This window comes from Eptatretus burgeri, chromosome 6 (assembly GCF_056783735.1).
Source record: "Eptatretus burgeri isolate ZD-2024b chromosome 6, Ebu_testis_v1, whole genome shotgun sequence".
Classification (NCBI taxonomy): domain Eukaryota; kingdom Metazoa; phylum Chordata; class Myxini; order Myxiniformes; family Myxinidae; genus Eptatretus; species Eptatretus burgeri.
The window spans coordinates 105,136,810-105,164,309 of NC_140966.1; the positions used below are offsets into that span (position 1 = coordinate 105,136,810).

At 43.9% G+C, this 27,500-nt stretch overlaps 2 protein-coding genes across 6 annotated transcripts in view; one reads left to right on the top strand and one right to left on the bottom strand.

Moving 5' to 3' along the window:
• Window positions 1-12,227, top strand: part of RFX4 (regulatory factor X4) — a 183,855-nt gene extending 171,628 nt beyond the window's left edge. For 2 of the 3 annotated variants that reach the window (XM_085886539.1, XM_085886540.1), the window contains exon 18: window positions 8,522-12,226. In XM_085886539.1, the coding sequence (XP_085742665.1) occupies window positions 8,522-8,887 (366 nt within the window). In that variant the 3' untranslated portion in view covers window positions 8,888-12,226. Of the gene's footprint in view, window positions 1-8,521 lie in introns of all 3 variants that reach the window. The other variant, XM_085886538.1, reaches the window with a different exon arrangement.
• A 6,093-nt stretch (window positions 12,228-18,320) lies between these two features.
• The window catches only part of BET1L (Bet1 golgi vesicular membrane trafficking protein like), a 13,665-nt gene continuing 4,485 nt past the window's right edge, over window positions 18,321-27,500 (bottom strand). For 2 of the 3 annotated variants that reach the window (XM_085886541.1, XM_085886542.1), the window contains 3 exons: window positions 23,693-23,784; window positions 19,731-19,787; window positions 18,321-19,218 (listed from right to left, as the gene is read on the bottom strand). In XM_085886541.1, coding sequence (XP_085742667.1) covers window positions 19,051-19,218; window positions 19,731-19,787; window positions 23,693-23,784 — 317 coding nt within the window. In that variant the 3' untranslated portion in view covers window positions 18,321-19,050. The remainder of the gene's footprint in view (window positions 19,219-19,730; window positions 19,788-23,692; window positions 23,785-27,500) is intronic. The other variant, XM_085886543.1, reaches the window with a different exon arrangement.

The following is a 27,500-nucleotide window of genomic DNA, read 5'->3' on the forward strand; positions in this document are numbered from 1 at the left end:
CAGTTAACTGTGACTATTTGTGTGGCACTTTGTCTCACATGATCTTCAACATCTTCCCTAATTGGTGGGCTGTTAGAATTGTTTTTTTTACCTTTCGTCATGTTTTGGGAAGTGCTTGCCTGTATTGCGTTGAAAATGTTTTTTCCAATTATACCGTATCAGAGTTGCAAGGTAGACCTCCCATTAGATGAATCATGACTGTCCTCCTCATGGAGGTCCATAAATTAAGGAAGTCTTCGGTCAGCTGTCAAGTCGCCTGGCCCTTATGCCATTTGTTTGTCGTTGAGTCGAATGTTCAGGTGTAGGAACTCGTAGCCATACATGTACCACACAGAACGCAAGGACATCAGTGTCTCCGATTTTACATGGATAGTAGTAGACGATGGACAATTCAAGACAGCATATGAAATTTTAACCTAGGATCCCAGCACCATGAATCAGGTGTTCAGTTGGGAAGACCAAAACAGGCCAACTCAATGAAAATAACCACTCCTTTCATGCCGCCAAGCTCATAGGGCTGCCGAGGCAGTTTCATTGGGGTGGGGACACAATACTGGACAGGTCACTCACTACTTTGACGCAGGATACTCAAATGGCTCATTTTCCCCAGAGCCAGTACTCATTTTGTCAACCTCAGAAGGATGACGGGCTTCATCAATCTACTTGGGGTTGTTTTTGGCACGGCAGGGGCTTGAACTCTAGAACTTATGATCTTAAGCCAGCCACCTTAACCGTATTTTGGCACGGCAGGGGCTTGAACTCAGGACCTTAAGATCTTAAGCCAGCCACCTTAACCGTTAAGCCACCACCAGGCTTAACTCAATGAAAAGATTTCTGAAAATCTAGATTTACCAAATGGTCATGTACACTGCACAAACATGATCTTCTCAGTAACTTTCATCTTTCACTATCCTACAGCAACCTCTGCTATACCTATCATAAATCATAGGAAATCTTTGTCGAAGCTATCCCACGAAGACCTCGATGAAAATTTCATGTACCTGCCCTCCTGTTCAAGTTTCACTCCTGATTTGTTCTCAACTACTGGAGTTGGATTGAGAGTCTTGACCTGACTTTAACTGTAAAAGGAGTTATGTCCAAATGATAAAGAAATCCTTGGTGGGTAGAACTGCCAAACATATGGTCAAGTATTAGAAGGCAGCTTGTGAGAGGACACTATGTATGTCAGAACCACACTTTGGACCGTGAAAGCACCAAGCTCTTCTGGCAAAACCAAGAAGTAAAAAAACAAACAAACCCATCAGTGTTACCTCGGTAATTGAGAAGAGATTTGTGCTTTGATGTTCGAGATATTTCTATTTTCTCATACTTCTACATTATATGACAAGGGGGGAACAGCTTGAAGTTGAACAAAAGTCGGACAGATCTGAGACGATGATTCATTTATTCGGAGATTAGTAAGGTATGTGGAAAGGCTTGCTCAGAAGAGTTGCAGAAGGAACCACAGTTGATCTTCTTAGTGTATCAGGTCAGGTATTATATGGGAGCATGCGTCGGAGCAGCGCGTCGCTGCGTCCACTTTCCACCAGTACTCCAGGGACCTCCGTCTGGCAGATGCCTTGCCCATCCCCATCTCCTTGAGATGCTGATTGAAAGATCCTCAAGATAATGTATGCTCTGTCCATATCCCACTCTGTCCAAAAAAGGACATGGGTGGAGTCGATGAGTGGCAAATTTAATTGGTCGAGATGATGTAAAATGCCGTAATATTGTGTCCAAGTACTACTAAATTAAAGGTTTTTTAAAGTGCCAAAAAGGCAATTTGTGTTCTACAGTGTTCAAGTATATACTGTATATTCCAATTTACGTAAAATAAAGATTTTAAAAGTCGCATAAATAAATAAATTCCAGAATTTACCACTGTTAATGCAGTGTCTTTTACACTACATTATTTAACACATAACATTAGTTCTTTGTGCCTGTTGTTTGGATTCTTCATCCATCCATTGGTACCATACTCTGTGTAGAGCGTTGGTGCTGCCTATGCAGTCTCCTTGGCTATTGGACACAATCCTGGACAGGTCACCACTCTGACACAGGATACCAGCAAGCTGGCACTCATTTTGCCAACCTTGGAAGGATGACAGGCAGAGTCAACCCCACCTGGTATTAATTCAACAGCTGAGTGGCATTTGAACTCGGGATCTTGGAATCCCAGCCCATCACCCTAACTATTAAGCCAACATCAGGCATGTTCTTCATGACCTCCTAAAAACAGCAAGTTACCTGTTTGGAATGATTTAAAATTTTGTTTGTATGCCAGACAGGCAGAATAAAAAAATTATCTAACTCCTCTCTGCGCATGCGCGATCGGGACGAATTCAGAGCCAAAGTAATGTCGCGCCAATGGCTCAACTAACATCGAGCTCGTCATGGCGGGAGGTTAAAAATCTTGCTCTCTTGCCAAATCTCCCAATGCCCCCAGGAGAGGTTTACATTGGGGTTTATACACACAATTCCTTTACCATAATCCCTAATTATACCACGCACACCACCCCCTGTATGCTGCACAGAAAACAAGACATTCCTTAAGCTGACATGTCCCTACTTATTACATCGAGATTGGCTAACTACCCATACATGGATCATGCTACTCTATACATTCCTATCTGCTTTATGGTAATAGCTAACACCTCCCCCCCTCCCACCACCTGCGCACCCCCCCTCCCACACCACACACACAAATGTAATGGTACTGCTAAATCACAGCTTTGTTTTCCAATTAATGTTCAAAATATAACAATCAATTTAAATCAAGTTGTTCCTCCATCAGAAACTGTCGTTTGTCGACCTATATACAGACAGACAGACAGAGTGAATCAATTGCTTAACCACACCTTTCGCTTCGCATGCGCGGTCATAAAACACGAGGAGAGCTTAAAAAGGCTCGGTCCTAGATACTCACAAGATTCCAAAAGAAGGCAAAGAAGATCCAACCCAAATGATCCCGATTATCCCCACCTTCTTGAGGGGAAGAATTTTTTGGCCCACGTCTTTCCGAACCGGCTGGTCAAGCCTCACGTTCGACTGAAGGTGACAGGACAACTCGTATACACCTTCTGAAGGACACCTTCAGGGAATAATTGTCTGTTATTTCAAGGAATAATTGCAGAAAATCTGTATGGAGGAACATCAGGAAAGGGTAATGTCATGGGATAAAAACCAGGTGTGGTGGACAGAGGAAGTAGCGAAGGCAATTGGTGATGGGGAGGTTTGGAAGAGGATAGAGATACTCAAGAGGACAACTGGATGGAGGGTTTTACTGCACTTGTACAGGTCGAAGAGGAAAGCAGCAAAGAGCTGTGAATAAGGCAAGGAATGATATGGAAACAGATGTGTACAGCAAGTGAGACGAGGATAGTGGGAAGATCTAGAAATTGGCCCAAGACAAGAATGAGGACGGTAAAGATGGGAAGGGGCGAGGGGTAGGGACAGAGATCAAGGATGGAGATGGGAAGTTGGTGATGGAAAAGGAGATGGTGATGGGAAGGCTATTTAATGTAGTGGTTGAACCAGGGAGGAAGCAACAGTGAGATGGAGCTACCAAGCGATGTCGACGGGAATGCGGAAGTCGTGGAGATTATGGAGGAGGAGGTGCAGACAGTGTTAAAGACAAGAAAAGAAAGAAGGGGAAAGTGCCGTGTGCACCCTGCAGATATGTAAGGGGTGGAGGAGTGTATGTGCATGAAGGAAAGTGGAGGGGCTTATTGTGGACAGGAAAATGAAGAGGAATGTTCTGGGGTCTTGTGTAATGCTGGCCGACCTTTACGGTCTGGAGATGGTGACAATAACAGAGAACCAACAGCAGAGGCTGCAGATCTGTGAAAACAACTGGGTCAGGATAGTAGAGGAGTGAAGTACGAACAAAATGAGGGAGATCAATGTGAGTATGAGCTTGGCAGAGAGATTGGTGAAGAGCCGGGCAAGGTGGGCTGAGCACCTGGTACGGATGGAGGAAAAGAGAATGGCAAAGAAAACGGACGGGTTGGCAGAGGAGGAAAAGAGGAAGACCTCAACTGAGATGTGAATATTGTACGAGGAGGGTTTGTAAGTAAGGTGGTGCTTGTGGGAGAGTGGAGAGAGTTGGCTGGGGAAAGAGAGCAGTGGAAGAGTATTGCACAAAAGGTGGGGCAGCAGCAGCTTGTTACCATTAGGCCTCTCCCCATATTGGAGGGGGACATTCATCTTTTTCAATCCCCTCCTCGGAGGAGTGATTATTGAAGGGAACATCCTGTACATTGTGGTTTATGACTTTTCGATCTTTAGTGAACTTCCATTTTTCTTCCCAAAATGAAGTCATTTATCGCACTCGCAGAGCAATGGCTATCATACATTGGCTTATCAGTCAATGCGCTTTCAAAAGACTTTCCCTTCATTACAAGTACTCATGGACAACGGAGGGAGAACACAACACAACTCAGCTCAGGTCAACGAACAGAGAGCTTCTTGCGCGTGACTCTCTTCGTTTTTTGTGCGTCAAGTCATTCATACCCGTCGCTTCGCTGAAGGATTTCATCAAAAGACAGCATGTTGTACTCCACAAACATATTGCATGACTAACTGTGAATCTCAATGAGGATGTAAAATTAAGTGAAACACGGGAAACTGGAATGACACTCGGAAGAGCGCACACCTCTGTCAGGTTGAACAGTTTACATTTTGTATCCCACTGATAGGCCAGATCTGGATCCGGATCTTCACCAAAATGTAATCATTTCATCCTTGTTACCCCCCCCCCCCCAAACCTGTTTACCAAATTTCGTCTGAATCGGTCAACAACGTATTGAGATATCCTGTTCACAGACAGACAGACATAAATAAAAAATAGACCTCCGCCCACCTTTGGTGGGGAAGATAAAAAGGATCTTTTATAACGCGCAAATGTTGTTGTTGCTTCTGGCATGTTGGCTGAGGTTGTTGTTGTATAGCCCCGGACAGTTCTCTCAAACAGGCCCACGGCATGGAGACCGCCAATCGATCACCCACAAGAGACCTAAAAATACCCCACATCCAAGATGGTGAAGCCAGGGCCTTCATGAAGTCAAGGCCACAAGAAAAAGAGAGGATACAGAGACAAGAGGGAGTGGGTATGGATTCATGGGTGGGGGCTGTTTACCTTGCTGAATCTCGTGACGACCCGCCCCAACCCCCGTCATTCCTGTTTACGCTGCTGAGTCAGCTGTTGAATCACGGGACGCTGTTTAATGTTGAATCACGGGACGGGAGGGTTCTTCTTTGTTGTTCTGACCTAACTTTTAAAATAAATCACAGCGCATTTACATAGATTTACCCATTAAACAATGGAAGGCGAGCTATCTATAGAACATGTACTCACCGAGATAACTGAGATAAAGGACCTGAATGATGAGTGCGATAATGGTTTCCAGATTCGCAACACTATCATCATTTCCATGGAGCAATCACTCCCGATTTATAAACTTTCGATTTAAGAACTACTTTTCAGGAATGCATATGGTTCGTAAACCGAGATATTACTGTACAGCAAAAACCACCCGTTGCTTCACTGACAGGAATACTGAGGGGGGGGGGGGAGAGAAATAGTGAGGGGTGTAGAAGAGTGAGGAGATCGAGGCGTAAACAGAGAGGAGGGAGGGAGAAAGAGAGAGCAAGGAGGGGTGGGGGAGTGAGGAGGGGTGGGTGAAGGAAAGGCAGCGAGAGGTGAGAGGAAAGGAAGACAGACGTGCGGTGGAGCTTTAATTACCGTTTATACCGTCTCATCAAAATGATTCTGCATAGAATAACAGTGAAGATGGAAACAAAATAATGTCTGAAAACCATTTTCCATAAGTCATGCAAAGATACCGGCCAGAGACAAACACCGCCTGGACACGTCCGGAGCCAAGCCATCTGGAGACAAACACACGTCCAGATACAAACTCCCATCCGGACATAAACACCGTCCGGAAGCGTCTGGAGACAAGCACTGCCCAGACGTGTCCGGAGACAAACACTGCCTGGACGAGTCCGGACACAAACACCGCACAGACGCGTCTGGAGCCAAGCTGCTCGGAGACAAACACCGCTCGGGCACGTCTGGAGACAAACTCCCATGTAGAAATGCGTGGAGATAAATACCATCCAGACATGTCGAGACAAACCGTGCCCAGACATAACCACCGTTCAGACACGTATGGAGATAACCACCGTCCATACATAACCACGGTCTGGATACGACCAGAGACAGAGAGAGATAGGGGAAGGGGTGAGGGGAGAGTGAAAGAGGTGTGGGTGGAGGGTGCTGCACTGTATTGGGAGGCAGTAGAACAAGGATGGGACAAAGAGAGAGGGTTGGGTGGGGGTAGGGAGTTAGCAGAGAGAATATATTATGCTCTATAAACAACACACACACACACACACACACACACACACACACACACACACACACACACACACACACACACACACACACACACACACACACACACACACACACACACAATTTTCTGAATTCTCTGATATCAAGGTTGGATCTCATGATGAGCCAATGTCTGAGATAGATTGTCTGCAGATTTCTCTGTAGTTGTGGATCTTCGTTCAATCTTTGATCTCCTCCATTCACATTCTCCTTTTATTTTTAGATACATAGTTAAGGCTCGTGGAAGAGCTGCAATACAGATTGGAGCAGGACACAACATAACCAAAGGAACAGCAGAAAGAGAAGGGGGAAATGCCAATAGCAGGGGCAACTAAGAAAATAAATGGAGATGGACAACAAGGGATGTGCTGGTAAGTTTGAAAGGTAGGGGAGAATGCAGGGGGTTGCATAATATGGCTACAGAAGCAAAATTTTGGGCAGGGGAGGGAGGGAGGGTTAACGAAGGTATAAAAGATAATGCTTTTGGATGGGGGATCATTTGAGATAGTGGTGAACAATGCCTTGAAGACCTGAAATGAAGAATCTGATTGATTCGAGTGTGAGAGTTTGTTCCAAAGGTGGGAATAAAGAGGAATAAAAGAGTGAAGGTGAGCGGCGATTCGTGATTTTGGCAGTTTTACCAGAAGGGGGTTGCTGGCGGACCTTGAGCGCCCTGTGGAAATATGGGGGGAAGGGGGTGGGGGACAAATCTCGCAGACAGAGCCGGAGGGGTGAGACAGGAGAGGAGATGGTAGAAGACAGGACCACCGACATGCCTGTGGTGAGACAGTGAGAGGGTGGGGAAAGGAGGGTTAATGAGGGTAGAAAAGATAATTCTTTTGGATGGGGGGTTATTTGAGATAGTGGTGAACAGCTGTCTTGAAGACCTGAAGGGAAGAAAGAGATTGAAGAAAATGTGGAAGTTGGTTCCACAAGCAGGAAAAAAATGAGGAACAAATGCGTGGATGTGAGTGAGGGATTCCGGATTTAGGTAGTTTCATGAGAAGGGGCTTGATGGTGGACTGCATGTGCCCTGCACAAACCTTGAGTGTGTGGGGGGGGGGACAAAGCATGGAGAGGCAGCAGGTGCAAGACCAGAAAGGATGCAGAAGAAGAAAGAGAGACCACTGACCTGTCTGCATTGGGAAAGTGATAGGCCGATAGACTCAGCCTTATCATAGGAGATTGTAATGATTTGAAGGCCTTGGTTTCAGCGGCATCTAGCTGAGCAAGGTGTGTCAGGGGCACCAGCCCAGAGGGGGGGGGGGCAGTTTTTCATCAAGCGGCTGGTGAAGGCCTTGGAGGTGGATAGAAGTTCAGGTGTACCAAAGGACTTTGTATGATGGAGGATGCCCAGTCGGCAGCTGCTTTTAGAGGCCAACTTTGAAATGCGGTTTGCCCAAGCAAAATCCTGGCTGAGAGTGAGACTCAAAAGTTTTGGAAGTCTTTAGACGATGGATCTCCACGTGATGCATCTAGCAAATGCTGCTTTCTTTCGAGCAATGGTGTTAATAAAGTACAGGCTGGTATCTCTCAAACAATGGTGTCTCCTATACTTCTTGGATAATCGTTTTGATAATCCAACTGATCTTCACCACTGTTCAAATGCATTCTAGTTTTCGTTTTGCTTTCTTTGACAAAGTCTAACTCATGCAAACAGAGCTAATTGAAACAGACAATCCCATCACTTGTTCATGTGCAAATGCAGGTGGCCTTTTTCAAAGCACGCTTGTTTTCTTTGACACAATGTCCATACCATGAATCTCATTGAAAAGCGAAACGACAAGTGATTAAAATGATTTCTTGGTCGAGTTGGAATTATTAAAAATTTGGATTGAATACACAATGACAGAGCATTACCCAAACAAATAATATTGGCATTTGATTTATACAGTTGTGAAACAAAAAGCACGAATCATTATTGAATCATTCATCCATCTGTGTGCAGCACCGAGCTGCTAGTTCCATCATCTTTGGGAATGTCTGCCACTGATGCAGTGCCCCTCCGCATAGGTTATGGCATGAATTTTGGAATTTGTTCAAGGTGCCAGCAACAATCGCCTTTACTTCTTGCATATAATGTACTTTTACAATATCCCCCTTCCTTTCTCTCTATTTGTCCAGTACCCCTTCAATGGGCAGGCGAACATCATGGATGGAGGAAGCACTGGCAGCACTGTGGGTCCTGCGGCACGTTTTCACATCACACCTGCAGCCCCCCGTTGGGCAGAGTCCACCATCCCAGGGGGTTGCTTTGCTGCAACCACCGGAGTCCCCCCAGCACCAGCAGCACCGCAGGGTATCTTCCACCCCAACCATCACCACCACCACCACCATCATCCACACAACCATTCCGCTGGACGCGCTGACATCTATCCTCTCCACATGGGAGCCACACGGCCGGCGATAGACTATGACGGACAGCAGTCGTTCCCTGGCTTCGCCTACATTGCGAGCGAGGCCGCCGCCGCAAGTGGCTGGACCAAGTGAGCATGGTGATTGTGGACCTCAGTCTTCTTGCTGATTATGTCATAATTTTATATTAAAAACTAGGTACAGGTAATTTCGACAAAAATAATCTCAACTTTTTAGAATTCTAATTCACAGACAATTTAACATGGCCCAGCCAAGAGAGGGATCTCTGCTGTCCTTCAATGGATTGGAAATAGTTACAAGGTGGTTGAAAAGTTCCAAACTTTAAATCTGGATCTGATAATAAATATCAAATATTTTGGCTGTTGTTACTTTCAGCATAGTATGTCTAAAAAAAAAAAAAAGTAAAAAAAAAGAAAAAAAAAGAAGAGGTTAAAACTTACACCGTGAATGTTAGATGTTTGTGATGGTGGTCTCTTAGAGCAAGGAAGGTCGGCACTTGAAATTTATAGTCAAAAACCTCATGCATGGCATCATAAAATATCCCCGATTAATCCGTGAAGTTTTTGGCTTTTGATTAGCAGAATCTGGTAACCAGACGGTCCCTTATTGGAGTTAGAATTTGAAGACTTTTAAGAAACGCTAATTCTTCTCCTTTTGCTGCAGTTTCCTCTCCCTGGGATAAATCCTTCCGATGCATTGGTTTCTTATTCACATAAACGAGAACGGAGCGCCTGCAAGTAACCGACAATGCGTGCCTGTGAGACCCTCGACGTTCTTGAGCGATCTAGATTGGACATCACAAAAAGTATGAGGGCGGTTCATGGTTGACGTGGACAGGTCTTCATTTTAAAATGCGTATAAAAATGTTCAAACCTGAAATTTTGTGCAATTATATATTGTCTACCCTGAGTGAGTTACAGAAGGAGAACCACTTTCTTGGCTTGGGGGCACAATCATGAACAGGTCACCCCTCCGATGCAGGATACTCGAATAGCCCATTCTTCCCAGTAAGCTGGTATTCATTTTGCTGACCGCAGGATGACTGGCTGAGTCAATCTACTTGGTGTCATTTCATGACACGACAGGGGCTCAAACTCAGGACCCCAAGATCTTAAGGCAACCGCCTTGACCGTTAAGCCAACACCAGGCTTCAGCAAATTATACAAGAAGGGAAATCAATGCCGGTCAGAGCATTCTTGGTAAAACAAGATGCTGTGAGGCAAAAGTGAATCGGAAAGTTCCTTGCTATGGAGAATATCAAACGAACTGAAATTTACAGGAGACTGTTTTAAGATTTTGGTCATGCATGTCTTCCACATAGCTCTGTTTAAATATTACAGAGTCCAAAAATGGTCATGGATTGGTCAGTATCTTGAGCATTCTCACAAGTAACCAACCATCTGCTCTCACTCAAACCATTCGACGCGTTCAACACCGAATTTGAGGGTCGTCAGATCACTTACTATCCATGAAATTGCAGAAGAATTGGATCTCAGTGTTGGAAACATTCATTCTCACTTGATATTCAATTAGATCAGTAGGTGATGGGCACCAAAGTTAATTGATCAATAGGTAGCTTGTGTGACACTCATGGTCCTGGGTTGCTGCCAGAGGGAGGGCGATTATTCTTGAAAAATATTGTGACAAGTGGAAAACGAGGTGCATCATTTGATGTCACAGTCAAAATGAGTGAGCATGGTGTAAAGGCATAACTTAGTTCCTAATAGCAACCCTCCCCCCCCAAAAAAAACGAAGAAAATCCTCAAGGTTAGGGAAGTGTTTTGCATGGAATTTCCTTGAAAAACAGCACGAGTAACTTGCTACACAACGAAGTGAGACGAGCAACACAGTGTGGGGCCTGCAGGCATTCTGTCCGAGGACATGTCCCCTGCACGATGCTCGACCTCAAACAGAAAACGTGACAATTACTCAACGGGAGATGGGTTGGAAAGTTCAAAATCGTCCCCCCAAATAATCTAGACTCGTCGCCATGTTTTTTTTATCTCTTTGGACCATTCAAATAATATCTATGCGCCATTAAGTTTACCACCGACGAGGACACCAACGCTCATGCTCTGAAATAGCAACGTACCAGTCCCAAAGATTTATATGCAGACAGTATTAACGTGTGACAACATCGATGTAAGGCAGGGGAATATCTTGAGAAATAAGTGAAGCTTCAATAACATCCTTTAAAATAAAAAAAAAATTCAAGAATAAAAAGTCATCAACCTTGACTTGCCCTCGTAGTTGGTAAGATTGTTTCGATTGAAATCTCCTGCTGTCCAGGTTCTGGCTGCAGATCCTTTCTCTGTGCCTCAAAAAGAAGAATCATCATGACACATTTAGGGGAGGATGAGATGTAGTTCTTCTGCACATTTACAATTCAACGTTTTACACGAAGACAGTACGTGAGTGAAAATATCGATAATCACACAAGAATCCCAGGGCAGTGTAAAACGAGCACTCTACATTAGGAGAAGATACACGATCGATAACTTACTTCATTTCACACCAAAAACCAGCCCCAAGAGATCACCCGAGGCGGCAGGATCGGATACCTTGGAACCACGCGTTTGCATCACCGGTGAATCCGTGCGCGCGAAGGCAATTCGGCGATTGATGCGTGACAAGGTACTAGGTTTAAAAAAAGTGCCTTTAGTAAAGGCAATTAGTCATTCACAGTGGCCAGGTACATGGTAACCACAGCCATGAGACGTGATTTTTGTGCCTTGCACAGACTTTCTATATGTTATCAGTTCACAACTTCGCTTATTGCACAATGGTCATGTGTGTAAAGTCAGGCAAAAGTTACAAACCACAATTTTCAAAACCTGTCCAACTGCTTGTAAAAAAAAACCACTCACGAGATGTTTTATTTAAGAAAAAGTTATGGTTTATTGTGTATATACACTTTACAATAAATTTTACTTACGTCATTGCACTCTGGGTGAAATGTTTCCTCTCTTGCTGAACCAAAAAGGCACAGTTTTCATCAACTTGGTGACTTTGCCCAAAAACAAAAATCATTTGCTTGTTGCAGCAACGCCAAGCAAGCAGTGTTTCCCCCATTTCACTTCGACATCGAACTCACTTGAACAATGGAAACAATGACGATGAAGAGTTTTTGAACAATGCTGGTAGAAACATGGTATTAGTAAAAGAATGGTGAATAAATTGCCGAAACGTTCATCTCCCGTATCCACAAGATACTTAGTTAAGTTCTTCTCGGTGATTTTGCACAAGGAGTTTCACAAATGATGCGTCGTGTTTCATTGACCATCATACGAACGACTCGGAGCTTTTAATTTTTTTTTTTGAACGAAGTCGTGGCTCGTGGAAGACTCGTGACTAACAGAACGAGGAAGTTCAGAGAATACCTCACCTCACGCAGTCTGAAGAGGAAAAAAAGGATGTTGGCGGGGTCCGTGAGCAGAAAATTTGATTGGTGATGACGTAAAATGTCATCATATTTTGTCCAAGTACTGCTCAGCAGAAGGGTTTTGAAAGTGCTGCAAAGGCACCCACCCATTCGTTCCTCTTTTCTCCCAGCTGTGGAACCAACTTCCACATTCACTTCGATCTCATTCGTCCTTCCAGGTCTTCAAGACGGCTGTTCACCACCATCTCAGGTCATCCCCAATCCAAAACCATGACCATTTCTACACTCGTTAACTCCCCACCCCAAATCCCTCCTCGTTCCAAATTTCCAGTGCTCCCTCCTGAGAGTTTCATGCATCCTTTCTTGCCACTCATTCCTCCCCATACCCATTGTTTGTCCAATTTTGCCTCTATCTTGGCCTTCAACTCTGTTGATGTCCCCCACCCCCTCTCTCAACTGTTCCTTTTGTCCTGATCCTTTCAGTGTACTAATATACTCTTCCACAAGCCTCGACTATGTATACAAAAAAACCCGATTTGTGTTCTACAGTATTCAAGTGTAAAACTCAATTGAAATAAAATAAAGATTTTAAAGGTTGTCAAAATTATTCTGGAAGTTTACCGTTGTTCAAGCAGCGTCTTTTACACCACCTTATTTAACATGTCCAAAGTACTGAAAAACTGGAGGTTTTTGGAAGCGGTAAGGAAACTTGTGTTCTACAGTGTTAAAGTATATAAATTCAATTTAAAGAAAATAAAGATCTTAAAGGTGGTATTAAACAAGCTCAAATGAGCTCAGATCCTCGTCCTCTTCATGATGACGTCATAAAAACGAATATGATGTCATTGTGATGTATCAGGTTTGTGATAAATTATCTGTGCTAATGCCCGGCTTGATTCCCGCAAACAAAATTCAAACAGCTTGCCTAGTTTCGGAGATAATGGTATCGGCGATTTCCATTAGCGGCGCTATTATGACATCAACTTTTTTTCTAGGAAGAATTTCCAAAATCGGAGATGGTTACTGCCTGCGTGTGGGCTTTCTGCATATACATGGCAAGTTTCACGAAGATCTGATGAAAACTCTGGGTTGTGAAACAAAAAGTCAAAAAATAGGAATGACGTCATAAAAATTGATATGACGTCATAGTGATGTATCATATGTGCGGTAATTCATCTCTGCTAATGCCCTGTTCGTTTCCCGCAAACAGAATTCAAAAAGCTTGCCTAGTTTCAGAGATAATTTTTTGGCGATTTCCATTAGCAGAGATATTTTGACGTCATAACTTTTTTTTCTTGGAGGAATTTTCAAAATCGGAGATGGTTACTGTCTGCGCAGGGAATTTTTACGTATATATGCCAAGTTTCAGGAAGTTTCGATGAAAACTGTAGGCTGTGAAACAAAAAAGTCCGCAAGAAGAAGATGAGCAACAACGCGAGTAAGACTTAGGCCTAAGTCACATTTGCCACGGCGGCCGTGGGGTCTCCAAAATTTACGGCCACTAATAATTATACGGCGGCCGCAGTATTTCCACGGTCACACAATGTTGCAATCACATGTTTTTATTTTTTGGGTAGCCACACGGCGTATTTACAAATTGTGGAGACCGAAAACGTGGGGGTGCCGTACGGTCTTTGATTTAATGTCGCACGGTGACCTTAGGGCGTTCCTGCGGCGGCCATATAATTTTCAAGGCAGACGCAAGGTGCCCGAAGGGGGGCACTAAGCCGAACGTGCGGCCAGACGGACGGTAACGAATGGGTTAATTTTTTTTTTTACCAGTTCTTTTGTTTCGGCTTGTCGAATTGCTACGGAGAACGTAGAAATATAAAAAGTTATAACTCCACGCTACAATTCCATGGCGACCTTACGACCTGTAAAATATAGCCAAACGGCGTAGGGCCACCCTGAGGCCACCGCAGAAACTCTGCGGCCGCTGCACGTTTCTGTCAATTCAGAGGGCGTACGGCCGCCGTATCCTCGCCGTAGAGCAAATGTGACTTTGGCCTCAAAGATCCTCCACGAGGATCTAAAAATTAATTCCAGAATTTTACCACCATTGATGCAGTGTCCTTTACACCACACTATTTAACACGTTACATTAGTTATTTGTGCCTGTTGCTTGTGTGCTTTATGAAGTCCTTAAAAACAGGAAGTTTCCTGCTCGGAATGATTTTCAAATTTGTTTGATTGCCAGACAGGCACGTGTTTGATCTGCGTGTACGCAATCGAGCCAATTCAGAGACAAAGTACTGTACTGTTAAATGACAAGTTCATTTTCTGATTCATGTTCCAGTTTGTGTTTAAAATATGACATTGAATTGAAATCAAGTTGTTCCTCGATCATAAAGAGACGTTTATGGAGACAGACAAAGTGAACCAATTCAAACCCCACTCTTTGCTTCATGCACGCTGGGGTAACTAGAACACTGTGGAAAGTGGGGAAGCTTGGAAGAAGAAACAGGGAGGAGAAGAGTAAGGGGATTGGGGAGAGGACACAAGCTGAAGCAGAGCAAGAAGGGGGCTGAAGAAACAGGAAGGGAAAACCAGGGATGAAATGGTAAATGGAACAAAAAGAAACCCGAAAAAGTGGGTCCAAAAGTAATGAGTAACGATGGGGGATGACCAGAGGTGGTGATGAATAACCATGAAGAAGCCCTGGAGGGAAGAGTGAGATTGAACACACCAAGGAAGTTAGTGCCACAGGTGAGAGAAAAGAGGACCAAATGACTGGAGGGTAGCAGCGATTCTGGATCTTGGGAGTTTCATGAGAAGTGGGGGATGGATTCGGACATACCGAATATCACTGAAAAGGCCATGAAGTTAATGATTCGAAAGAAGTTTTTTTTTTGGTATTATCGACGTTTGTTTTTTTGTTTTTTTCACCATTCTTTCACCGACTTCATGCATTCACAGAGGGGCTTGGAGGACGTCCAGTCCAATCAGAACCTCACATTCGCAGGTTCATCGAAAGGTTATGGGAAATTGGCAGTTGTTGCAGGTCATCCAAATGTTACTGAGCACACACAAGTACCAATCGCGAGCATCAAGCCGCTGTCACACCTTGACGATTTAGCCAGCGTATGCCGATTTATGAAAAGTTTGTGTAAAACGCTGGCACACGTCGAATACGTAATGGGTACGTTTTGTATACGTTAAGACCACACTGAAAAACACTGCCATAAGTCGTAGTACACTGGCTTTAAATGTTATACTTTGCGGTTTTCCTCAAATTTTTGCACGCTTGAAATTTTACGACGTATGCTGGCGTATGACTCACACGTTCCGCTATGCTGGCCATAAGTTGTAGGCACGTTATGCGATCGTTGACACACGTTACTTGTAAGTTACTCATAAGTCGAAACACGTCGAGGTAATGTTTAGCGTACCCGAAACTTATTTCTAACCTATGAGTAACGTTTTGTAAGCACACTACACGAACGTTGTTCACACTTCGCAACACGTTACTTGAAAAAGACGAAGACGTATTTGATGTCTTCAGGACGACAGCAGAACTTAATGAACGCGTTTCTAACTTACAGATACCGTATCATGGTGTATTGGCAGCGATTAGGAGAATTGGTATATAAAAAGGGGCTTCGCAGGAGGAACATGTCTTTTTTTTTTTTTTAGACTTCGTGGTGAGTACTTATCCATTTCATTCCGAGAGATGGAGGATACGGCAACGCTGAGACGACAATACCTACCTGTCCTCGAACATCAACATGACCTCAAAGAGTTGACACTGCACCAGTTGCGTGCCAATAGAGCAGGGAGAAGAAGATGTGAACGGAGGAGAAGGAACTGGGTGAGACCATGGATCGGGAGGCGACGCCATTACGGCATATATGACCAGCTCATGGTGGAACTCCGGAACGAGGACCATGCATCCTTCATCAACTTCCTGCGAATGCCCCCAGCGATGTTAGACGAGCTGCTAGCCAGAGTGGGTCCAAGGATAACCAAACATTATTATTAAATCATTTCAATAGTCGAGTGGAAGCGATTTACCTCGTTCAATGAAAACGATTTCAATTGCCAAACACCAGCGTCCAAAAACCATAGGCGAGTGACAGGCATTTATTAAAAGTGAAGTTGCTGCCTATGAATAGAAAACCTCACGTAAATCGTCGACGATGCGCTGCCACGCTATGCATACGTTAGACTATCGTTGGGCATAGGTTGTGGACGCCTAAAACACGCTAATCAATCGTTGGTATAACTTATGCATAAGTTATCGAAGCGTTCTGTGTTCATTACTAGTACATTATGCATTTGTCCAAGTCGTTTTGAATACTTTTTAAACTGAAACAAAAAAAATAGTTCATCGTGGGAATGAGAAAAAAAAAATTAGCCGAAAAGAACATCGAACAATGGTGCAAAGTATTCTCCTATTCGTGGACGCAACGAGGATCCATAATCACCCACACCCTCCCCATCACGCTCACCTACTACTACTACTACTGACATGGACATACTACTACTACTACTACTACTACTGACATGCTCACCTACTACTACTACTACTACTGATACTACTGACATTGACATCTACTCAACATAGAGTCTGGAACACTGACGGGTTCCTCTTGTGAAGCCCATTTGTAGATACCAATTACCCTAAACGCTGCCAAATCGCCATTATACGGTAGATGCAAGTTAGAAACACGTTCAGTAAGTTCTGTGGTCGTCCGGAAGACGTCAACCAAATTCGTCTACATACGACAATGTGCGTTTAAGATACGTTACACATAGGTTCAAAGCACGCTACTCACAGATTCAAGCACGTTACTCATAGGTTAAAAATTAAGTTCCGGGTATGCTAAACATTACCTCGACGTGTTTCGACTTATGAGTAACTTACAAGTAACGTGTGTCCGACGTGTGTCAACGATCGCGGAGCGTGTAGAGAACTTGTGAGCCATACGTCGAGTACGTCGTAAAATGTTCAGCATGCTTGAAATTTCACGACGTACGAGACGTACCACGGAATATGACAGCGTACTTCCTCGTTTTTCAGCGTGCTCCTAACGTATACACAACTTACCCATACCGTATTCGACGTGTGCCAGCTTTTTTCGGCAAATTTTTCATAGGTCGGCATACGCTGGCTAAATCGTCAAGGTGTGACTGCGATGTTGACGCTTCCAATTTTCAGGCGGTTATGATTTAAATCAGCGTGCGGCAGGTTTTTAACAGAGAACGGCACGAGTTTGTCGGCGATACGTGCAGCGCACTATGACTAAGTTAAACTATCGTTGGGCATAGGTTGTGAACGCCGACAACAGGCTAAGCATTCGTTGGCATAAGTTATCTATAACACAACGAAACGTTCTGTGCCCGTTACTAATACGTTATGCATACGACCAAAACTTTTTTAATAACCTCAAAACTTCAGCGTACGCCAACGTTTTACATACATTTTTATACGTTGCCATTGCTGGCTAAAACGTCAAGGTGTGAGAGCGCCTTAACCGAGGTCTTATCAGGACGTATTATCAACATGAGATTCCAGTCAATGCGCTTACATGACGTTGTAACAACATACCATACTCCATAAAATGGCAAATGTTATGGAGGTAGGTGTGCGTGTCGAGTCTGAGTAAAGTTTTTAGCAGAATCGTTAAAGAAGCACGAGGAACATTCCGATGTATTTTACACAATGAGAGTTTCTAAATTAATTGGATGCTGTGGACAAGGGCAAGAAAATGTCAAGCATTATTCAACATATTATTCGATTTTTCGTGGTCCCTCATTGTTATCAACACTGCACCCAAACAAAACCAATGGCAATCTGATGCAACAAATGCAGTGTATAATTATCAGCAGAGGCCTACAGGACTAATATGTTTGGCCAACAAGAAAACAAAGATGGTGGCCATATAATTTTTGGCTGGGTGCCACGAAGTGGGTGGAGTCAAGCGACCAATGCGGGTGTGGTCCAGCTGTCCGACTAATGGGTGCACATTTCGAAAATCACCCCCCCACCCCCCCTCCCCCCGGCAACAAGAACAGCAATGTGGAGCTCTTGTCAACCGATGACATGTCGCAGGTAAAAATAAATATTTTATGCCCTGTAAGTAGGGACAACCAGACGCGGTGGCATAATGGTTAGCGCGTCCGCTGTGTGTCTGTGAGGTTGGTGGTTCAAACCCGGCTGAGTCATACCAAAGACTTTTGTTTTTTAATGGTTGATGCTGCTTCCTTGCTTGATGCTCAGCATTTAAAAGGATATAGCACAGACAAACAATACTGGGAAGGCAATGGCAAAACACCGAGTATAACCCACATCAAGAAACTGCTTCGGCAGCATCGACGCTCTGTTGAAAATATGACATCATTATTTTTATTACGAGGTGACACGAACAGGACAATTGGTATATAGCCAAAATAAGGGGAATGGGAGCATTATTGTACACACCATAAATATGCTTACATTCTATAGACCAAAAATCATTCCACCCATTAAATATTAAACAAAAGTATTTTTAATTAAACACTTGTATTCAATTATAGGTCTCTATTCAAATAGCATATTTAATTTTACAATGGAGGGTTGAAGTGATGGTATCAGAGCAAATAGGTAGTGTGGAGGAGGGTTGGGGGGGGGGGAGCTAGTTCAAAATACTATCATACATGTGTACATAATATGTCAATGGTCCCTTATTGCAAATGACCAAATCTCAATTTCTCTTGCCTTCCCGTGTACGAACTAGGGCAATGCGGTCGAGCAGCTAAAGACTCATTGCATTGCCCTCACTGGCTCCATTGCTGCTCAGGAATCTGACCTGCTTATAATTACCAGCCAAAGTAACAATTCGAGGGAATTTAAAAATGGAGTTACAACACAACCAGAACCTCGAGTGTGATGGCAAAGTCTCGGCAACTTCGACAGTCATCTGCGGACTCGTGACATGATGAAGTACAAGATGAAGAAGAGCACAACAATGGCAATAGACAAGTAGCACATGATCCGCCGACTGTCACGACTAGACCGGGCCATTGCTGAGAAGCGTTTCACCGAGCCAGACAGCAGACCAGTTGCTCCAGAAAAGTCTCCATCCTGCAGGGAAGCAAACACACTGATGAATGTGGAAAATAAAGGTCATGATAGTTTAAAAAAAAAAGGGGGGGGGAAATAACATGGCATACTTAAGTCAAAAACGAATCTAACAACTTTATATCTGGTAGAGTGCAGACCTCCTCTCGACTCAACAGGATTATGCGGCGGAGGCACCTTCATAACATAAATCTATTACCGTGACGCTTTCGTTGATTAAGCTGTGACAAAAACCCCTTAGTCGTGCTTTATACTTCCCAAACCGAACAAGAAGCAGCTTTCTTTTTTCTTTTTTTTTTTAAATCATTTACGACCTGGCGGACTCCATGAGCACAGTGAATACGTCTGCCTGCTATGCGACCCAAACTTGAGGCTGCCACGAACCTGCATGATACAGGGAAAAGCGGCAAATTCCTCTGCGAGCCAAATCAGCTTAAAGAAGTTCCACGCAGACTTAAAAGGAAGCCAAGTTCAAGCCGGATTGACCTGCCCTCTGGACGTCAGGCTGCACTGACCATGTTGTCGAGGTAGCTGTTGTGGCTTTCCGCTTCTTGGTCGATGTCAAGGGCGAGCTGCAGAAAGAGCGGACAATGGAAGAAAAAACGACCTACATCACGATTTCTTTTCTTTTGTTAAAGTTGTAAAGTGGCACAACTTAGAAAACATATAAAGAGCATTTGCTGAAGTTCAATTACACCGATCCCCGGAAAAGCACTTATTGAACAAAAACAAAATACGGAATGATCTGGAGCATACAAGGCAAGCGCGACAAAAAAAAGGCACATTAAACTCTCCTGATAACAAAACAAACTCGAATGGCACTCGGCAGAGCCCATACCTCCGCCAGGCTGAACAGTTTATGTTTTGTATCCCACTGATTGGTCAGATCTGGATTCGGAACTGAAGCAAAATCGTATTGGCTCGTTCTTGTCGCCGAACCAACTCATCCACCAAGTTTTGTCATAACTTGTCCACAACTTTTTGAGACATTGTGCTATATATCGTGTTTATGCCTGGTGTTGGCTTCATGGTTAGGGTGGCAGGCTTGGGATCCTAGGGTCCAGAGTTCAAATCCTGCTCGGCCATTGAATACCAGGTGAGGTTGACTCAGCCCGTCATCCTTCAGAGGTCAGCAAAATGATTACCAGCTTGCTGGTATCCTGCATCGGAGTGGCGACCGTCCAAGATTGTGCCCAATAGCCCAGAAGACTGTTTCAGCAGCAATGATGCTCTGTACAGAGTATGGCCCCAATGGATGGATATCATTTTTGGCCTGACCTCTCAATGTTGAAGAATCATTAAAAAAAAAAACATTTCTCCTGCTACAGATCTTCACCAAAATCGAATCAATTTCTTCCTTGTTACACACCCAACCTGTCCAGCAAGTTTTCGTCCAAATCCGTCCACAACTTTTTGAGACATCGTGCTATATATCGTTTTTGGCACTACCTCTGACTGGTGAAGAAGCACTTAAAAAATTTTTTTTTTTATTAGCCGGATCCGGATCTTCACCAAAATGGTTCAGGCAAACAGAGAGGGGTGAAAACATAACCTCCGTCCACCTTCGGTGACGGAGGTAACGAGAGCGAAGTCGATGAGGTGCCATTACAAATCCCCATGCTTCGCACCTGAAGAAAAGTTGAAAGATGGCAAAAAGCTCCACCAGGAATGACCCAACATCAAATTTTGAGTTAACTTTTTTCCCCCCTCCATTTTGAAACATTCACCGCATGTTTCACTCCACATTTCATGACCCCCTCCCCTTGGGGTATGAAACGGGGATCCAATCAAAAAAAAAAAAAAACTGTTACATATTTAATGCCGCCCCCAATGTTGATTGCAAACAGATAGTTTCATTAAAAAGTGTATTAAAATGTAATGTACACAAAGTTTCCAAATTGTATTATTTGGTATTTGACTTTTTGACTGCTCGGGGCGGTGGCGCCAAAAATGAGCCTGCTCTCGCACCTCATTGTCATGTGGTGATCATAACTACCAAGTTTGGTATATTTCTGCACAACCATTTAGGAAGAGATCGGGTGACGTTTTTATATATCGGGTGACGGGGGGTGACGGGGAGTGACCCCCACCCCCCGTTATTTTTATTTTTTTTAAGTGTGAGGATAAAAATTGGAAATCACAACCAGGCAAGGAAGCAACCAACAAAGGCCGGAAATAATCGTCGCAAAGGAAACAAAATTGATCGAAGTAGCAGGCTGATGGAACTCCGCAGTGACAGGAACTACGGCGATGACTGCCGAGAGCAAAAGAGCTCGAGACCGCCCAGGGTCAAATGGAGCAGCAGTTAAAATGGGACCTTTGTTTATAAAAGGCGTGTGTGCAGATTAATGCGCACGTCCATCGACGGAATTTGTCTTTATAGTGTCGGACACCTAAAGATCCGTAACCATGCATTTCCTGCTTTCATCTTATCAATATGTATTATCAATACGAGATTCCAGTCAAGACGCTTATATAACATTGTAACAACATACCACACTGCACAAGATGGCATACGTTGTGGAGGTGGGTGTGCGTGTGTCCGTGTGTGAGACTACAGTCTGAGTAAAGTTGGATAACTAAGACATTGCTAAGAATCAAGGTGGCAGCAAATGAGATGGAGGAGTTCAACGTTCAACGAACGATTCCAAAACTTTCGCTCAATGGAGACTTCAAGCCTGTTGAAATCGTGTAACACAGACGATTGCATGCACAATATGCTGACGACTGTCCATCACGGACATCCTTATTAAAGAGCACCTTCGGGGGTAATACAACTTTGACTAATGATGGCTTGCACTTGCTGCATACATATCCTGTACAACACCTTCCACAATGAAGGAGTAATCAAGCTTTTAAAGGCCTGAGAATACCTTGAAAGGTTTCAGAAACTATAAATGAAGGCCTCATTATCAGGCACTATTGTTTTTTTTTGGCAGAACAGGCTACAAGCTGGCCTTTTCGGCTGGTCGGCACCTTGGTATTCTCTGCAGAGCCAAGTCCATTCAGAACCATCCACGGCGCATTATAGTGCACAAGTCCTTCATCTGAAGTGCCATAGAGTGTGGCTTCCCATTATGAGCAGGTGCAGCTGGCTTCTGACTATCTTCTCATTTACCAAGGAGGGGGAAAAAAAAAATGCTGATTCAAAAATAAGTCAGAGAAGTTTATAGAGTGCTCTCTTCTGGTTCTGAAGTCAATCGGTGATAAAAATGAATAAATTTTGCACTTCAAAAAAATTCAACTGAACAAATTATTTAGAATGTGAAGATTTGACACTGATTAAAGAAGACAACTGAGAAGTCAGTTTGAAGGACAATGCACTTTGCTGCATACACAACATGGCGAACCGAAGCTGAGGAAGACGTGCAGTAAGTGTCTCGCATCTTTACGGGTCACCGAGAATAGTTAAATTCACAAGATGGTGAAGCACGAAAAAAAAAAAAAAAAGGCTGAAGAATGTGTGCAGTGAGCATCACGAGTCCTTGGGTCATATGGTAAAGTCACATACATAAGATGGCAAGCCAGGAAGAAACGAGCTCGAGGCAGTCCAGGGTCATACGGGATCAATCGAAGGCTGAAGAAGGCAAGCGGTGAGCGTCTTGCATCTTTCCTGGTCTCCTTGAATAGTCACGTACACAAGATGATGAACCAGCAAAAAAGGCTGAAGGCGGCACACGGTGAGCGTTTCATCTTTTTGGGACGCCCGGGATAGTCACATCAGACAAAAGATGACAACCAAGAATAAAGGCCGAAGGAGGCACGTCGTGAGCGTCTCGAGTCATATTTGATTGCCTGGGATAGTCACATCGGACACAAGTTGATGAACCAGGAAGAAAGACCGAAGGGGGCACGCCGTGAGTCTCCTCGTCAGGTCATCTGGGGTGGTCACATCGGACACAAAATGACAACCAGGAGGAAAGGCCGAATAAGGTGAGTGTCTCGAGTCTTTTGGGATTTCCTGGCATCGTCACACACACAAGTGAAATGGAAAAAGCAGCCCCATCCATACATCCATCCAACGAGACCATACTCTGTGCAGAGCGTTGGTGCTGCTTAAGCAGTCTCCTTCGCCATTGGGCACAATCCTGGATGGGTCACCACTCCGACACAGGATACCAGCAAGCCGGCACTCATTTTGCCGACTTCGGAATTATGACAGGCAGAGTCAACCCCACCTGGCATTAATTCAACAGCCGAGTGGGATTTGAAATCAGGATCCCAGGATCCCAAGCCCACCACCCTGACCATCAAGCCAAAACGAGGTATAAATAGCAGCCCCATGTGAGACGTTAATAAAGCAACGTGTGTGATTCAACAGCAAAATCATCCAAACTAGCTTTTCTACGATCCAATGAAACACGATGCAGAGAGGAGATCGAATTGTTGTACCAACGATGAACTTTAATGACAAAATCCAACTTCATGGCAAACAGGAAAGGGACGAGCAGAAAGTGAGTGCACCCTGGGTACTTACTTCTTTTAGTCTCGACACCTTGGTGGCCAAGTTCTCAGCAATGCGCTGGTTCTCCATTTCCATCATGTTTTCCACAGCTCCCTGTCCCAGTCCTGCATATTCCATAGTTTATCGTATGAGAAATAGACAAGGCATCACTGAGGCTGACAATAAATGATGGCTATATGATGCAATTTGAATTCAACACATAAATGGAAAAATTATTCGACAAAGAAAGGGACAAACATGGTACAACCATACATAAAACACCGTTGCTCATTGATGGGCCCGTTTATTGAAATAAACTTACATTTTCATTGACAGTAAAGACTGCAGCACATCAGGTGAACGGGGTGTCCGAACGTTCGCTCACCATCCTGTGCACTTGGGGCATACCCCCTGATAACCGAGCGGTGATTGGACAAATGCAAAGCCCTGCATAGGATGTACAATCCGGTGCTTTTTCTAACGGCTGTCTGTTATACTCATAACTAGTACAATGGTGGGAAGGGAAGACGTCCATATGTCATCGATTTAACATGACGTTTAACAGAACGAACGATGACAATGACAATGAAGGAGAGCACAAAATGCAGCACGGCAAAAATCAATAACTTCAATAAACAAGCAACTGTGTTTGAACGAGGATACGAATCGTGAACGGAGTGCTGGAGAAGACAAATGTAGAACACGTGATCTTAACTTGAAGACTGATGCCGCAAGGGGAGGTAGGGGGTGGGGTGTAGAGGATTAGGAAAGGGGAACTAGGCAAGGGAGAGAGGTGGATGCAAGATAAAGGAGGTGGAGACAAGGGAAGGGGGGGCACACAACAGAAAAGAAAGGTGGGGGGAATGGAAGGTATCAGGGAGTGTGCAAGTCCTCTCATGTAGGGATGGCGTCGAAAAAAAAAAAGAGTCAGTCCCACCTGCTATATGCAAGAGTAAAGTTGGAGTATCTTCTCCAAAAAGTCACGTTGCTTCGGTTACATATGGGGCACTCCATGTCAAGTGTACACACCCTCCCGACACCAATACCTCATTTTCTCCCCATATGTTGGTCATTTATTCACTTGGGTGAAAAAATCTAAATATCAACGTTTAAACCTGTGGGCCCATCGGGGCCCATTTTAGGGGCCCCCCAAAATTTGGGCGCCCCCGGCTGCCCCACAATCTTCCAGTGGCCATATCACAGGTTGTCGTGGTCCGATTTGGCTGATCTTGGTATCAAAACGCTCGTAAAAGCGAGATCTTTCGAATCGCCTCAAGTAAAATCACTCCGAAACAGCAATTCAAAAAGTTATAGTTTGGGGCGCCCTTTGACCTTGGGCCCCCGCTCCCCAGCCAAACCAATGGACCCGATACCCCTTCATATACTCCAACACCTCAGCATAAATGAAAATGGGATCTCAATGGGTTCAAGTGTGATGATGGTTTTATTGTTCGAGGACTCGGGTGCTGGACACACAATACATCGCACAATATTTGAACACAAGATTTCCATTACCCTATATCAGTATATTGTACATACGTTTTCCACATGCAAATGCAGGAACTGGAGCGATACTAGTATGAGTAAGAGTTTTTCCCAGCATATTATAGTTAAGATTTTTTGCCAACCAATGTTTTATTTGACAGCTGTGTTTCTTTTTTACTGATTGTGTAGGTTCTACCTGTAGCAGTTTTTGGTTCTACGGAAAGAAGTATATCAGAAATGTCTAAAATGCAGTGATCTTCAATGTCAGGAAAAAATAAACTATTTGCGGGCCCGTTTGGATTAAGAAAATTCACTTTCACTTCATGAGTGTCCTGAAAGGCTTCCATGATGCAGGCAAGCCACCATTTTCCATCACAGTGCACTGCGACAACCTGAGAGTTTCCCGTTAAAAGTTGGTGTAGATTTTGAAATAGCCGACTCGATACGGTGTTCCTCGCTAAGGCTGGATTCGCGTACTTGAAGAGCAGTTTCAGAAATAGGGATGAAAGCATGATGTTTTTGAGTTCCAGCTTTGGTTTTGGCCGTTTTTAACCTTTCTTCCAGATTTCGTTCTTCCTTGTCACACGCCTCTTGGATCCCGTAACCGAACTTCATTTCATGCAAACCATTTTCAGCAAAGGCGAAAAGATATTTTGGAGAAATAATTCAACTGTCGTAAGGTCTACGCAGGCTCTCACGTGTTGCTTCTCGTTTGATTGTACCTCCCACGCCATCTGAAGGGCCCTTGCCATGACTTGTGGCAAAAAAATGCCATTCTGCGTCAATACCATACTCTGATTTGTGACGACATAGGTTTATGAAGGCTTTGCAATTCTTATATTGGCCAGCGCAACCGTCTGAGAAATATTAAAGTTTCTTTACATTTCCAAAGCTAGATTTAAAGTGTTCAATGAGTATTCTTTGGAAGAGGTGGACTGAGACAACGTCGTGAGGATTGCATTCTGATATAATCGTGAACGAATCGTGGTTTAATTTGCCATTGTCCGATTTGAAATAGTAAACCCAGGGGTGAATTGTCGCTTGAGAGCAGCTCCAATGGAATCCTTGGGCCGCATCCTGTACGACAAACGAATAGTTCTCTGAGACGTCTCCAATAATGACAAATTATCCTTCACCGATTTCGTCTTTCTTATTTTTCAGAAACTGAGATTGGGCCTTGGCAATGAAGTTGTGTCTCACTAATTTCACCGCGCGTTCACAGAATTGATTTATGAATTCTTCCAAAGGCAGGACCATGGAGCTCAGTTCAGATCTGTCTGTGGATGTCCACCATTTAAACTGAATTTAATCAATATCCTCCAGTTCATAAGCACTCAGTAGCTCGGTTTTGAAGTCTTCAATTGATGGGCAACTTTCACAAGTTCTGAAATACCATGCCGGTTGTGCTGGGTTACAAACTATGCGTGCTATCACATGATGATAGCGAGGAAGTTCGGCTATCTGTGGAATTTTGGAACCAAACATCATGAGTTTCACATTTTGATGTATCGTACATACACATACACTGTGTGTACCGCCTGAACCTTACAGGACACACCCTGAGGGATGGAGCATGGCGAACTTCGCGAATCCAACTTTCAAGCCAGGGTTCTTCTCTTTGAATTTCTGAAACAGTTCCTTGAGATTGTTTAGTACCAGGCGCTTTTGAATTTTGTCTTTTCCATGTTCATTCCTGACCACCACACAGTCCTTTTTTCCCGACATTATTCGGCTGACTTCATCACTTCGGTAAAATTTGGTTACGGCGGATTTCACTTCGTCAGGCAATATTTTACCCTGTTTGAGATTTGGAGACTATAGTATTCCATTTTCTTTCTCTAAATTTTTGGCTAACACAGCCATTCTTTGGAAGCAACTGAATTCACTAATCATCTCTCTGATGCTCATATTCCTAGCAAATATTGTCAGTATACGTATTTGCTCTGAACGGCTCGAAACAACGTATTTTTCTTTCAGCCTTTTGATCACCTCTGGCATGCAGTTTTCATCACATTTTAACGCTGTATTTAGTGTTTTCTCCGTAGTGCTTGGTCCAGCAACTAGTTCTAATTTCTTTCGCACAGAATCTTCCACTTTACTTCGCTTTTCAGGAACGTACCCTGGGTTCCTTTCCGCCTTTCTTTTGTCGAATGGGCTTTCGCCCATCATTGATAACGACTGGTTTAATAGGTCAACCTCTGTTTCTCGCTCAAAAACCTCCTCGTCCTCATCTGTTGAAATAGATTCTGCAATGCCATCGACAGTACCTTCTGATGATAATTTTGAACTGGTCGAAGATGATTCTTCAATACGCTCTGGTGACAACTGAGAAAGTTTTTTTTCTGCACGAAGTACA